Genomic DNA, 13,187 nt, shown 5'->3' on the forward strand with positions numbered 1-13,187 from the left:
AAATTAAATTATATTTGAAGACATTTATACATCACCAATAAGGTATATGACAACAGTCCATAACCTGGTGGACTTTAAGAGAAACCATCCAGCTCCCTTCTTAAGAGACAAGCATATATGAAGGAACTAATTAATTTGTAGTCAAATTTTGAAAAATAACATTCTTTAGCATTATAGCTTTCTAAAAACAAAACAACAAAAAAAGAGGATACTACAAAGGACCTTTCCTTTCCTTTCCTTTCCTTTCCTTTCCTTTCCTTTCCTTTCCTTTCCTTTCCTTTCCTTTCCTTTCCTTTCCTTTCCTTTCCTTTCCTTTCTTCCCTTCCCTTCCCTTCCCTTCCCTTCCCTTCCCTTCCCTTCCCTTCCCTTCCCTTCCCTTCCCTTCCCTTCCCTTCCCTTCCCTTCCCTTCCCTTCCCTTCCCTTCCCTTCCCTTCCCTTCCCTTCTTCTTCATTATTTTCTTTAAATGGAAGATCCATCCTCCTGTGTTTATATGAAAAGCAGTCTTTAAAGCCTTTGGCTTCCCACTGCTCTGAAGTCTTCACAGAATCTGTGTGTGGACAGGGTCTTGTCAGTCCAACATTGTAGGTATGGCTGCACAATTTATGGAAAACCAACAGTGTGTTTACCTTTTGAATTCGTCATGGTCTTGCTGTGTTCTCATGTTAGAGGATTTGCTTATTTGGCTTTATCGCATAGGGCTGGGGATCAGGAAAGTCCTGTTATCTTTGCAGCCCTTAGTTGTTAGAGGAGAAGGTATTTCATGAGGAACAGCTTGGGCTTGAGCACAGAGGACAGCAAGCTTGGTATGGGACATACTATAGGTGTTATAGAGGAGGATAGCTCAGATATTTTCTTCTGGACTTAAAGTTGCTTCTGTTTTGAAAGAAAAACCTTAGTATGGCGAGATCTTAAAGCCACGGAGGTAGAAATGGGAATGTAGTATATATCTTTAATGAAGTAATAAGTAATTGTTATTATGTATTCTATAAGTCTCTTCCTGTAAATTGTATCTGTATCTGATAATCTGAATCATGTACATACAAACCCTGTGGAGTTGTTCAAGCTAAGGCAATGCCTTTGTTCTCTATTGAAATGCTAGTGCTTAGCTTTCTGCATGAGGTTTCTCTCTGAATAACAGCAGATATCCAACCAAGAACCAAAAATATCTAACTGGTGATTTTCTGCAGGGTTTTCCTTCCAGTGACAGAAGGATATCATGTGCTGTTAGATTTATTCAAAAATAACACTCAGAAAATCTGAAATCCAGAAGAAAAAACAGATGCAAATGGGGGAAATCTTTGGCTGCTATATGAAGATAGCTAACAAGAGTGCAAATACACTTATTCTATGTAATGGTTTTAGTGATTCACAATAGTTTCTAATTACTTACCACCTGAATAAATGACAACTTTAAAGAGAATATATTAATTTTCTAGAAAAAAATACCTATAAGTGTTAGGCATGAAAAAGTTTCTTGAGGTAAGAGAATTTCACACGCAGTGACCATGTCAAAGATTTTCAGCTTTCAAGACTCAATAATTAAAATTCTGACACCATGTGTTATGCTATCAAACCAGAAAATAAAGACAAACACTTTGGAGTTTGCCTGTATTACATTATCCTTTAATATAAATGACATATAAGTTTTACAAATTAGAGAGATTGACCTTGGAGTATTAAGAGGCTGCAGAAGATCCTTTTAAGGTGACATTTTTATTGAATATATGTTTAGCTTTGTAGATTGACAGTAGAAATGTGCAGCCTAATTTTGATGTGCCCATTGGTATGGGCTGATGAATCCCAGTTTGCAGAGGGCTTCAAATCAGTCTAAGAAGATACTTCTAGGAATGGTGTCCCAGCAATGTCCAGCTAGGCCTTGCAGTTATTTCACTTCATATTTTGCTATACCTATTATTTTGCTTATAATCTAAATGCCACAAATTCATCAGATGGAGAGCCTGCATATCTCTACTTGACAATTAAAAACACAGTTTAAAAAAAAAAAAAAAACAGTAAAGGATGCTGACAAATGTACAATGTAGAACAAGTGAACAGTGAGCTGCTATTATTTTTGGTTTAGATATATACATGGATTTATACCAGTGACTAATACCATACTCTGCAAGGCAGTCTCACTGAAGTAATTAAAACTGCTCTCTTGACTAAGGTGAGAGGGATTTGCCCTAGAGAAATGTAGCCATTGAGCTCCAGACATAGGTTACAAGTTTCGTACTGCAGACTACTCATTATTTTGTTCAATAGGATTATGTTAGGCTAATCCTGAATAGCATTGCTCTAGAAGAATGGCAAACTTCAAAGAACTATGTGTACAATATGAATTTATTTTATTTTTCCCAAAATAATGACATTAGTAACAACTTTATTTGCCTCTGCTAAATAGATACATTCAGAATTAGCTTACTGTTATAGCAGATATTTTTAAACCTCCAGGGCTTGAAATAAATTTAAAGGAGGTAACTCTCACCTTCTCAAGTCTCAAGATGATTTGAGAGTCCTTTTTTTCCTTTTTCGCTCTAGTATTCTTTTTTTTTTTTTTTTTTTTCTGTGTGTGTGGCCATAAAATTAATCGCAATTGTTATCTCTTTTTTTTTTTTTTCATGTATATCATAGCTTGACAAATATTTACTCCGAATCTCATATACACTGGAATCTGAAAACCTGTAGATTTCAGCAAACTGAAAAATACCACAGAAAGCATGCTGGAAAAGAAGGCTGAAATAAGTCAGTTTAAAGCACAATTGGCAATTCTTTTTGGTATGCTTGATCTTGTACAGCTGTAATGATTAATTTATTCTAAATCAATGGATCATCTCCACTTTGAAGTGAAGCTTCTGGTATTTGGCATTATTTGTTAGCAACAATTTTTTGAACAGGCCTATTATAACAGGTACTTCAGCTGAAACAGAACCGAACAACATCTTTAGACATCTATTTATAATTTCCAATCTGTACTGCAGAGCGTTCATGGATACATCGGAAAGCAGAGGGCTGGATTTCCCAGTACTGCACGGGGTTGCTGAAGAGACTCACACCGGAATAGCTTGCCTTTTTGGTGTTGTAGCCAAGAGGGCAAAAGTCGTTGATACCGATGGAAGCAATTTTGTTGTTGTGAAGATAAACCACCTGAAAAGCATATAAGTGCAGAAGTGAGAAATAGAGCTGCCATGGCACATAAGGTAAATAATTTGATGTCAAATACTTGGTATGTATTGTGCAATGTTTTACAGAGTAAATACCATTTTTTCCAAACAAATGCTTGATTATGCTTACCTTTTGAAATACCTAGAGTATAACCAATTAGAACTAATTTCTACAGAAAGAGAAGAAACTGCAAAGCATTCTAAGAACATTACTAGAATTTGCTCATACTGTAATGAAAAATGGAGTCAAAGATGTGGCATTATTAACACAGTGCTGTGGTTCAGAAGCATGTGCTGTGTGTAAAGAATATATTTGGTGCTGATTTGTTTCTCTACAGCTCTAATGCTTTTGCTCTCATGAGTGCAACTGTACAAGATTCAGAGCAAAGAAATTACTAAGGGTGATTTAAAATAGCTGATGAATATTTTGTTGCTCCAGAATCACTATTTCTGACAAATTTTCCTAAGCTACATGCAAGTGGTGATATACATTTGGGAGTCTTCATTCTTTGGGAGCTCTCTGTCCTGTAAAGTCTTAGACCAAGTGCAGAAATATTTTAATTAGTTCCAAGAAGCCATATTTCTAGTTATCCAGCCACACAGACCTCAAAATACTGCATATTGTGCCTCATTACCCTCCTAAAAGCATAGATTTGTGAGTTACCAAAGGGACTCTTCTCGGGAAAGGTTGCAAAATGTATGTCAGAGTGGAAGTGAAAAAAAAAAAAAAACCAACAGAAAAAAATGTTATTTGAAAGCATTTTTTGAGTAAAGAGGAAATGAAAGTATACAAATATACCCATATTTGTGGCATCCCCTCAGACACACAGAGATACAAATGCACACCTCCAGATCTACACACCACCATAGCCACATTCACACAAAAATCTGAATAAGAGCCTTCCTGTTGTATGTAACTTTTCCATGCCTATTCAACAGTTTTGCATAAATACTGTATATGTTTCTGTTCAAGAGTGAATAACCACACAAATACCAATCAATCAGAATCTTTCAACTATTGCTCTCTGAGACAGTATGATAAACTTTACCTGGATATATTTGTGTTCGCCCAGCCCACCAGGTACTCTAAGAAGTTCATTGTTGTTCAAATGGAGCTCTCTCAGATGAGGTACATTGTTAAGAGAGCCATTTTCAACTGAAGAAATACTGTTGAAGCTAAGACCTAATCTGAAAGAAAAAAAAAAAAAGTTAAGCTTTCTTGCATAATCATCTTCCTTGTGTTGTTTACTTCTACACACTGCTGTATAGAACAGACCAAGCTAATTTTCAGAAATATGTGTGAGGTACAGAATCATCACAGAGAAATGGTCTAGATAAACATATTTTAATATAAGTTTAATGCCTCATGTGAATTATCATAATTGTCATGATATCATTAAATTTATGACCATGGTACTCCATAGTTTATTGAGCTATATGACTAATCCCACTGTAAATATGAACTGTGTATCTCCATAGGCACCAATCTTCCTTTAAAAGCTGAATAAGAGGTTCTTGCAGGACTTTAGGAGCACTGGTTGTAACTTTCTTTGTCAAACTACATAACCCAGGGTGACCAGAACTGTTAAGTTTAAACCTTCACCATGCACACATTTCTCCTGGGTTCCAGTCCAGAGTTTTCACCACAAAATCATCCTTCCTGCTTTATACATCCATGTGCTGGGTTTACTAGCACAATTTATGTCTGGTTTGTAAAATCTGGTCCTATCTGTGGATTTCTGTATTAATACAATTTCGATTTGTGACTACAAAACCATTAATTTTTTTTTAAGAGACTCTCATAATTTACAATTCTCTGTGTTGCAGTAAGAAATTCAGTGATAATTCTGCAGGAGTTGTCATCATCAGGAGTCTTGTCCTTTGAGAAAATTATTTCTATAAAGGCTACACCTACTTAATCAGGTTTGCTTTAATTTTTTTTTTCCTTAAGCAAACATTTTTTTTCCCATATCTTTGGTAGAATTTGGTGATTTTTTTCATTTGAAAGTTATCAGAACAAAACTCCTTATGAGTACAAGATTTAGTAAAGCTTGGGAGATTTGAGCCTACAGAGCAATTTGTTCTGAAGATATACAGAACGGCTACAAAGCATTTCAGTACTGAGTGCTTATAGTGAATATCTTTGAAAGAATTGGGTTAAAAAAATTTGGCTAAAGGCTATAAATTCTTGGTTGACACATGTCTAAATATATGTTCACTAAATACACAGGTCTATAAGCAGATGTGTCACACCTAGGGAGATTAGCATGAAAAAAGCAAGTTTGACTTCCATGTTGGTCTATTGAAGCAAAAGTAATCTCTTTACACACTATAAGGATGGACAAGATGCAACTCTGGATTAGCTCATGCAGAGAAACTCTTTTAGGGAAAGAGTAAAATTGGAGGAGTCTGTAAAAAAGTGGCTCTAACTCCCACAAGCAGTGAAATTATATATAATTACACCTCATCTAAATGTGTTACAAACAAACTCTCAGTCACTTGGGGCCATGTTTACAAATGAAATAAGGTAATATTAGTGTGTAAAATACAGAATGATTAAGAGTGTTAGGAGATAATATGGTCTTTGTCTCCTTTTTCCCATGGGAACAAAAAGGGAAGAACTTGAAAAATCACTCTTGCCTACTATATCAACATGCTATTTCCTTTTATATTAGTGAATACATAATGTATTTCCAGTGTTTTAGCTGATCTAGTTAGTGTTCTAAATAATTGAATAACATAATCAAAAACGTATCTAAAAGTTGAAGGAATTCTCAAAAGTTTTTTTCACCTTCTTTTGCCTCCAACATCCCTGCTTGCCCATTCCCATTTTTTTTTTTATTGCATCCCCTTAAATGAACTTCATGCTGCTCAAGGTCATTGTTATTCAGGGCTTGATCTGACTTCCACTGTATGGAGCTAGACCTTTTCAGTAAACTTTAGTAGGATATAAACTTTAGCAATATCAGTTGTGTAGTGTGTATATCCTCCTGTGGTGCTCATTCCTGCATGAAACCAGTGAAGTCTTTTCTTGGTTTACATTAATAAGTTATTGTTTTGTTTTGTTTTGTTTTCCATGGTAGCACTATATGAAGACTTTTGGAAGACTTAATAGCAATTTTACAAGGAAAGCAGACGAACAAAAAAGACAAATATTGGCATTCTGCTAGAACTCATGATTCGAAAGAGAATGAGCAGTAGATCTACACCAGTCTCACAGTTCAAAACACCTTAACACAGCCAGGAGAACTACCTTTTTCTCAAAGTCCAACTGTGATTTAAGGCAGCTATTAGACTGTTGAACATGTGTTGACATGACCCAGGAGGAGAATGGTCTGACCCCACATTGATGTTCCTGAAGCCTTAGATGTGTAAATAAAAGCTATTTTTGGTACATTGTTTATGTGACATAAGTGGCATGCTGCCCCTTAGATTTATCCCATATGCTGTGTTAGAGCTCTTCTGTAGCTCCTTCCTTTCTTCATCTGCCTACTCTGTAATGTCCAATGCCCTCCTTTTTCACCAAATCTGTGTTCTACCTTATTTTTCAATTTTGCAAAAGAGGATTTCTGAGTATGCTTAAGTTGTTTGCTTAAGCACAGGCCAGAGAGCGGTTTGAAAATTGGTGCCTGCTTCTCACATTTCCACACCAACAGAGTATCCTGTTTCTCTGTACAGTACAACCACAATGGAAGCAGCCCAAGGTTGGATATTTTTAGTAGTCCATCAGCACTTGCTGCATAAAACTTCATGTTTTAAGATGGACTCACAACAGTTTTATCCATGTGATGTCACCTATTGTGTTTTCTAAATATTAATGTGAAAAAGCAGAAAAACTGGGTCATCTACAGGACAGCTGACATACCCACACACACACTTCGCCCGCTCCAGTAAAGTAAATTACCTTTTACCTGAGTAGTTATGTTTTTCTTTTAGTTTTGTAAGTTTTCTTTATTGTTTCTCTGGAGGATGTTACATTTTATACTAAGTCTCTATCATTAATAATAATGGCTTCATAATCCCCTAACCCATAATTATGGTATTTTTATTTTTTCATGAAAATCCAGGAGAAGACTCTTTTTCAGTGGGGATTAGTCTGTGAACATCAAACATGAACTGAAGTGCCTTATTTGACAAACTCTAGAAAGGTGTTCTAGGACTTATCACCTGGAATTGCCAGATTCAAAATATGTATTAATTTACTATATATTCATTGCACTAAATTGCTGCCCAAGCTACTATAAACAGTGGTAAATTTAACTACTGTTGTTTAATAATCTTTCTTTTATTTCCATTTTCTTCCTTCATTATGACAAACAGAACGATTAAGATGAAGATCCAGTAATTAAATCCAGCAATCGTATTAATAGTCTTTTAGATCAATTTTCCTTCTATTTTCATACAAAGTTTGAAAGTATCATAATATTAATATACTTTGTATTAAAGGCCCATGTTACGATTTTAACATGTTATCTAATGTGAACTAGTTCACAAATGATTCTGTATGTCTATAACTACTCTTCAAGAATTCTCCTGCAGTTAGAGAAACTTATTCAACAACATATTCACACATTAAGAAGGTACAAGCACCCTGAAAAAATGACCCTTTTTTCATTTATAGTGTATCATTACTTTTTTTTGTCATGTTCTTGGACTCCTTGCAGACTTGCCTTTCTTGAGAAGCAGAGGGAACACTGTTGCAAGAATTTTTGGTTCCCACATGCTTTTTTCCTCAGTTTCCAGAGGAAATCACATCAGCAATGCAGTCTCCCAAGAAAACTGCATAAACCGAAGATGGAAATAAAGTAAAAGGAGCATGGCATAAAATGTCTAATTGCTCTCCTTAACTTATTTTTTTTTTAAATCAAGAAAACAATGGCCCTGGGCATACCTCACTAATCATCGAAAACAGCTCGAAAGTGTTGTTGGTGGTTACAATTTTAACTCATTTTTTATATGAAAAGAAGAAATAAATTCTTACTTTGCCAAATTGGTCAGTCCAGACAGAGCATCAGCATCAATTTTGCTGATTTTGTTGCCATCAAGGTGAAGTTCAGTAAGGGATGGAGGAAGACCTGAAAGAGATAACACCATAAAATTAATGTTGATAAAACTGGGTTATTATTCCTCTTCAGAGAGGAGAGTCTTTGACAGTTAAAAAAAAAAAAAAAATTAAAAATATTTTTTTATTAGACATGGCCAAGAACAATTCATTTAAACAAACAAGGAACTTTCACAATTAGGGAAACTGAAAACATCTAGTAACAATTTGTTTGGCACGAAATATGATGGAGCTCCTAAGGTCATTATAGAACAGCAAATTCTTAGAAGATAGCTACATTAAATTCTTCCCAGATATCAATCCTACCCTTGATGATTATGTAAATAGGGCATATATAATAGTGTAAGAGAAAAAGCCTGCATTTTAGCCAGACTATACACATATGTAAATCTACAAACCTTTGAAGCCTAGATAATGAAGAAATAACAGCAACAGAAAATGAGATTATAATGATGAGGTAAAATAATTTTAATGTTATTTCAGGTAAGGCATATACTAGTTTGTAAATTCTGTTTATCAGGGAAAAAAATTTTGAACCAATTATTTTAGCTATCTAAGGTACCTCAAAGGAACATCCAAAACAGGAAATGGGGGAAGAAAGAAATAACAACCAGCATTAACTTTCAAAAAATTTTCAACTATTTCAAAACAAACTGTTCACTGAAGTATGAATAAATTGAATATAATTTCCTCTGGACTGGAACCATTTTGTTTTGTTTTGTTTTATTTCAATGGATTATATTGAAGTTGTTCTTATTTTGTTGCAATTTGCAATCAAGTGCTTGTAAAAATAGCGACTATTTCTGTTTTATACAGAAATAGTACTTTTTGCTTCAAACTCACAGACGTGTGCAGGCTGATTTTATGCTTGTGGAACTTTAGTTCTACATGAGTTTCATACAAATTCTATGTGAGTTTACATGTGTATAATGTTGGTCAGGTTCACAAACCAGGGTTGGAGAGTGAAAACATTTTTCCACTTCTTTTTTCAGTGATGAGAGAAGAAAAGCAAAATAACAAAATGATTTACTCTAGACAGTGCACCTCTTGTCGAGTTTCTCATAGTAGAAAACCAAGATTTTTCAAACCAATAGAAGTCAGTAGACCAAAAAATGAAGTATTCAAGTAATAGATACTCTAAGGATCACCTCAAAAGTCTTCCATAATATTTTTTTTTCCTTCCAGAAGACTAGAAGTCACTATATTTTAGCTGTTCAAATCTCTTGAAATATTCATTGAATTCCTTACCTTTTGGGATGCTAGTAATGTTGGTGTCTGCGATACGGATGTAGGAGAGCCTCTTCATCCCCTGAAAAGCTCCATTTTCAATGCCTGTACTCTTGATTGGATTGGTGCCTAGTTCTGCCAACAAAACATGGTCGTGAGCTGTGCTGCAGTGTAGCTAACTTTATCCTTCAGGTCAAAGCTAATTTGGAGGTACAATTTATTGGAGCATTCCTTGGCTTTCTACGTAAAATCACTGATTGAACTAAAAACAACATCTTGAAAAAACACTGAGTGGATTTTGTTATAATTTCTCATGCTCGTACCTAAGACAATCACTTGATTCAGTCCATTAAAGACAGCTTTCCTCAACTTGGTGATCTCGTTCTCATGAGCTCGTATCTCCTGAAGAGACTTCGGCATGTTTTCTGGGAGTTCCTTCAGGTTGTTCTTGGACAGGTAAAGTCTTTCCAGTTTCTTCAGAGGAGCAAAAGCCAGTGGGCTTATTTTGCTGATTTTGTTGTTAACAAGGATCAATGCCTGTGGAGTGATAATGAAGGAGATCTCAGATGACTATTGGGAAATTCTTTTAGGAATGAAAAATTAAAATTAACTATTCTTTTCTAGTGTCTTTTGATGGTCAATCTAATGAGCTGAAGAAAATGTGATGCAGTACTAAAATATATAGATTAAGAACCTCTGAAAGATAAACAAGGCCTACACTACAAATACAAGTGTTATTTCATTGCTGACATATATGCAGCTTCTGTTAACAGTCATAATTTATATCCAAGAATAAGTACAACCCTTCAACTTGAAAGTTGTGAAGAAAAAATCATTCACATAAACCCAACTGTATTTCCCCCCCGGCCCCAGTTTTGTTTATTCTACTTTTATACCTAACCCATCATCACACAACCATCCTCACCATTTTTCCTGAACAGAAAATGCTATGATTCAATACAAGGAAGGCACAACCTAGCTTAAAAAAATATGTATATCATCACCTCTTTGCTGTTAGTCTTACAGACTGAACTTACTGTAAAGTAATAACTTCATTTTTGCAGAGATATAAGTTGTTTTTTTTTTTGTATGCATAACTTGGTATGGATGGGGAGCAATCTGAGGCATCATACTCTAAGACCTGCAGTTGGGGATCATGGACCAAATTCATTCTAGCTACTGTGTAGGTGCCTAGTCTAGTTCCCACTCAGTGTAACTCTAAGCAAATTACCTCTCTATACTGTCAGGAGAAAAAGGCATCCATAGAAGCTCTGTTACCTGTAGTAGGTGGTCTCTACATTCCTCTGAACTTTTAGATTATTGGTCACTCTCATTTTGATTAGTCAATCATGACAAGAAAGGAGAAGAAAGTTCCATTACTACTACAGTAGTAATGCAGGCAATGGAAAGGATTTAAAATATGATACATATGAGAATGAATCGTATTATTCCATCTGTTTGCTATCTACTTATCAGGCTACCCATGCAGTGGTTTAGGTCAAATGAGCTGTGTAAATATAGATATCAATATCTATTTATATTTATGACTACAGAAGAGTTATATAACATCTTTGTTCACTAACTCCACTATGCTGTTTTCAGAAACAGAATACAACAGTTGCCATTAAACCACAGATTTTTTATTTTGCATATAGTATATTTAACATTCAGTGTATTTTAATACACATTTAATATTTTCAGAATTACAGCGTAGTCTGTTTGTTGGAGGAAATTTGAGCATCCAGCTCCTTCCACAATCGGTTAAGTGTTAAAAGAATGTCAAGAAATATACCGGCATTTGTGACAGTACCTCTCTATCGTGAAAACTGAAAAAGAGGTGAGAAGACAGTTTAAAATGGTATTTGATGGCTTTTTTTTCCCTAATGGACTCCTCTTGCAGCTCATCCTGAGCAATGCAAGCAGTGTGTTCTGTACGTGGTTTCACTGAGTACACGTAAAGCTGAGCATATCTGGTTTTAATTTTCTATGCTAGCTAGCAATAACACATATGCAAGAGGAGGTAGAAAAGGTCACTCACAGTTCAGCAGAGTATTTCCCTAACAATAAGCCTCTCCCAAAATAAATATATTGGTCAGTGGAAACCATGGCCCCAATTCTCTTTTATTTGAGCCTGACTTATAAGAACCATCATAAGAACACATGGGATGCACACAAGGTGCGGTTTCCTAAGAGTCACCATTGCCAGAATTGTGATACAGAGGTAGATTCTGCCCATAGTGTAGCACAGCTACCTTCCCAATATTATGACATGGGAAACAATCCAGTTATCATGAGGAGTACATCTTGAATTATGCAGATGAATCTCTTTCATTGCTTTAATCATAACAACTGCATAACTGAATATGCTACTGTTAGTTACTACTTTTTTAATATTTTACCTTTTTTTTCCCATAGATATCCAAGTCAATATTCAGTGAGTTTACACTCACCAGTACTTAAAATTTTGATCCTGCATCCTCTTTTGCACTACTTGGTCATTCATTTCATTTCATTTTGATTTGATTTGTTTTAAATTTGTTGTCTTTTTGACAAAGAATGTTTTGGCTTTGATTATCACAGCTGATGATCTGATGTGATATATTTCTTGCTGGAAATAGATAGGTATACCTTGAGCTAGGCACTGTTATGTAAATATTCTCTGAGTAGTTGATGTTAAGAGGATTGTTACAGCTCTTCAGAGCAGAACTGGTAGTCCTGAACAAAATCAGAAATTATCTAGGTATGTAGGATTAATCTGTTATGCTTTCTCAATGCTTTCTCCTGAATATGATCATGTTATCTTGGGGAAACATACAGAAATTTGTTTTATTCAAACATTCAGAAAGTCTCTCACTTAGAAATTATGTTATCTATCAAAGGTATGTTTAAAAATACTGGTTTCACAGTGGGAACATATATATGGTAGTGTAAGGTGGGAAGGTATCACAAGCCTGTAGTTTTCCACTTTTTTTTGTACCAGAATATCATTTCCGACTTGCAGCCTGCTTTGCAAATCCTTGCTCCAAGTATTTTAAACCTGCGTTATTTTTCCACACTGTTGTGCAGCTGTAAAGAAGGAAAAATAAACCCACACATCAGAATCTGCAAGAGAAGTTTTACTGTCTCCCAGAGCAACAGCAAATGATGAGGATAACACACCAGCACAGCACCTGGCAAGCCATACCCCTGAGTTCCTTCCCCACTTCACAATAACTCTATTATACACAAGGCTTAAAGAACAAGGTTATTAGCCGTGGAGCACTGCTGTTTACTTTCCTCAGAATGTGCCCCGTATGGTTTGCATGTAACAAAAGTTAAAACAAAACAAAATAAAATACTCAAGGGAATTTAGAGTCAGTGCAAACAGGAACTAGAGGAGAAAAACCTAGGGAAAACATCTGCAGGCAGTGCAGTTGAGGAAGGGATGTCAGGCAAAAGCATGCCACATGGACTAAGTATCCTGAATAAAGCCCACATGGTGTGATGGGGCATTATATTCACCTTGTATGTATAAAAATTTTGTACTGGGAAAAATAAGGGTCAAGCTGAAAGTGTTGAAGCCCCACAGATAACACTTGTAATGTTGCTAGTGTGAAATTATTTGGCATATTGAAGAAACATGACAGCCTAGAACAGAGCCATAGAAATTGATACTTTTGTTCAAAAATCTTTCTTCCATACTTCAGTTTTTGGTGGAGAAAAAGATTTTAAAACAGATGTGCCCCCCACACTCAA

At 35.4% G+C, this 13,187-nt stretch overlaps 1 protein-coding gene across 1 annotated transcript in view; it reads right to left on the minus strand.

The window, feature by feature from the left end:
- Positions 1-1,603: 1,603 nt before the first annotated feature.
- The window catches only part of DCN (decorin), a 40,091-nt gene continuing 28,507 nt past the window's right edge, over positions 1,604-13,187 (minus strand). Inside the window, exons 4-8 of the mRNA XM_065842447.2 lie at positions 9,776-9,989; positions 9,474-9,587; positions 8,145-8,238; positions 4,213-4,351; positions 1,604-3,146 (exon numbers count right to left, since the gene is read on the minus strand). Of these exons, the coding sequence (XP_065698519.1) occupies positions 2,952-3,146; positions 4,213-4,351; positions 8,145-8,238; positions 9,474-9,587; positions 9,776-9,989 (756 nt within the window). The 3' untranslated portion in view covers positions 1,604-2,951. The remainder of the gene's footprint in view (positions 3,147-4,212; positions 4,352-8,144; positions 8,239-9,473; positions 9,588-9,775; positions 9,990-13,187) is intronic.

Source organism: Patagioenas fasciata, chromosome 1 (genome assembly GCF_037038585.1).
Source record: "Patagioenas fasciata isolate bPatFas1 chromosome 1, bPatFas1.hap1, whole genome shotgun sequence".
Classification (NCBI taxonomy): Eukaryota; Metazoa; Chordata; class Aves; order Columbiformes; family Columbidae; genus Patagioenas; species Patagioenas fasciata.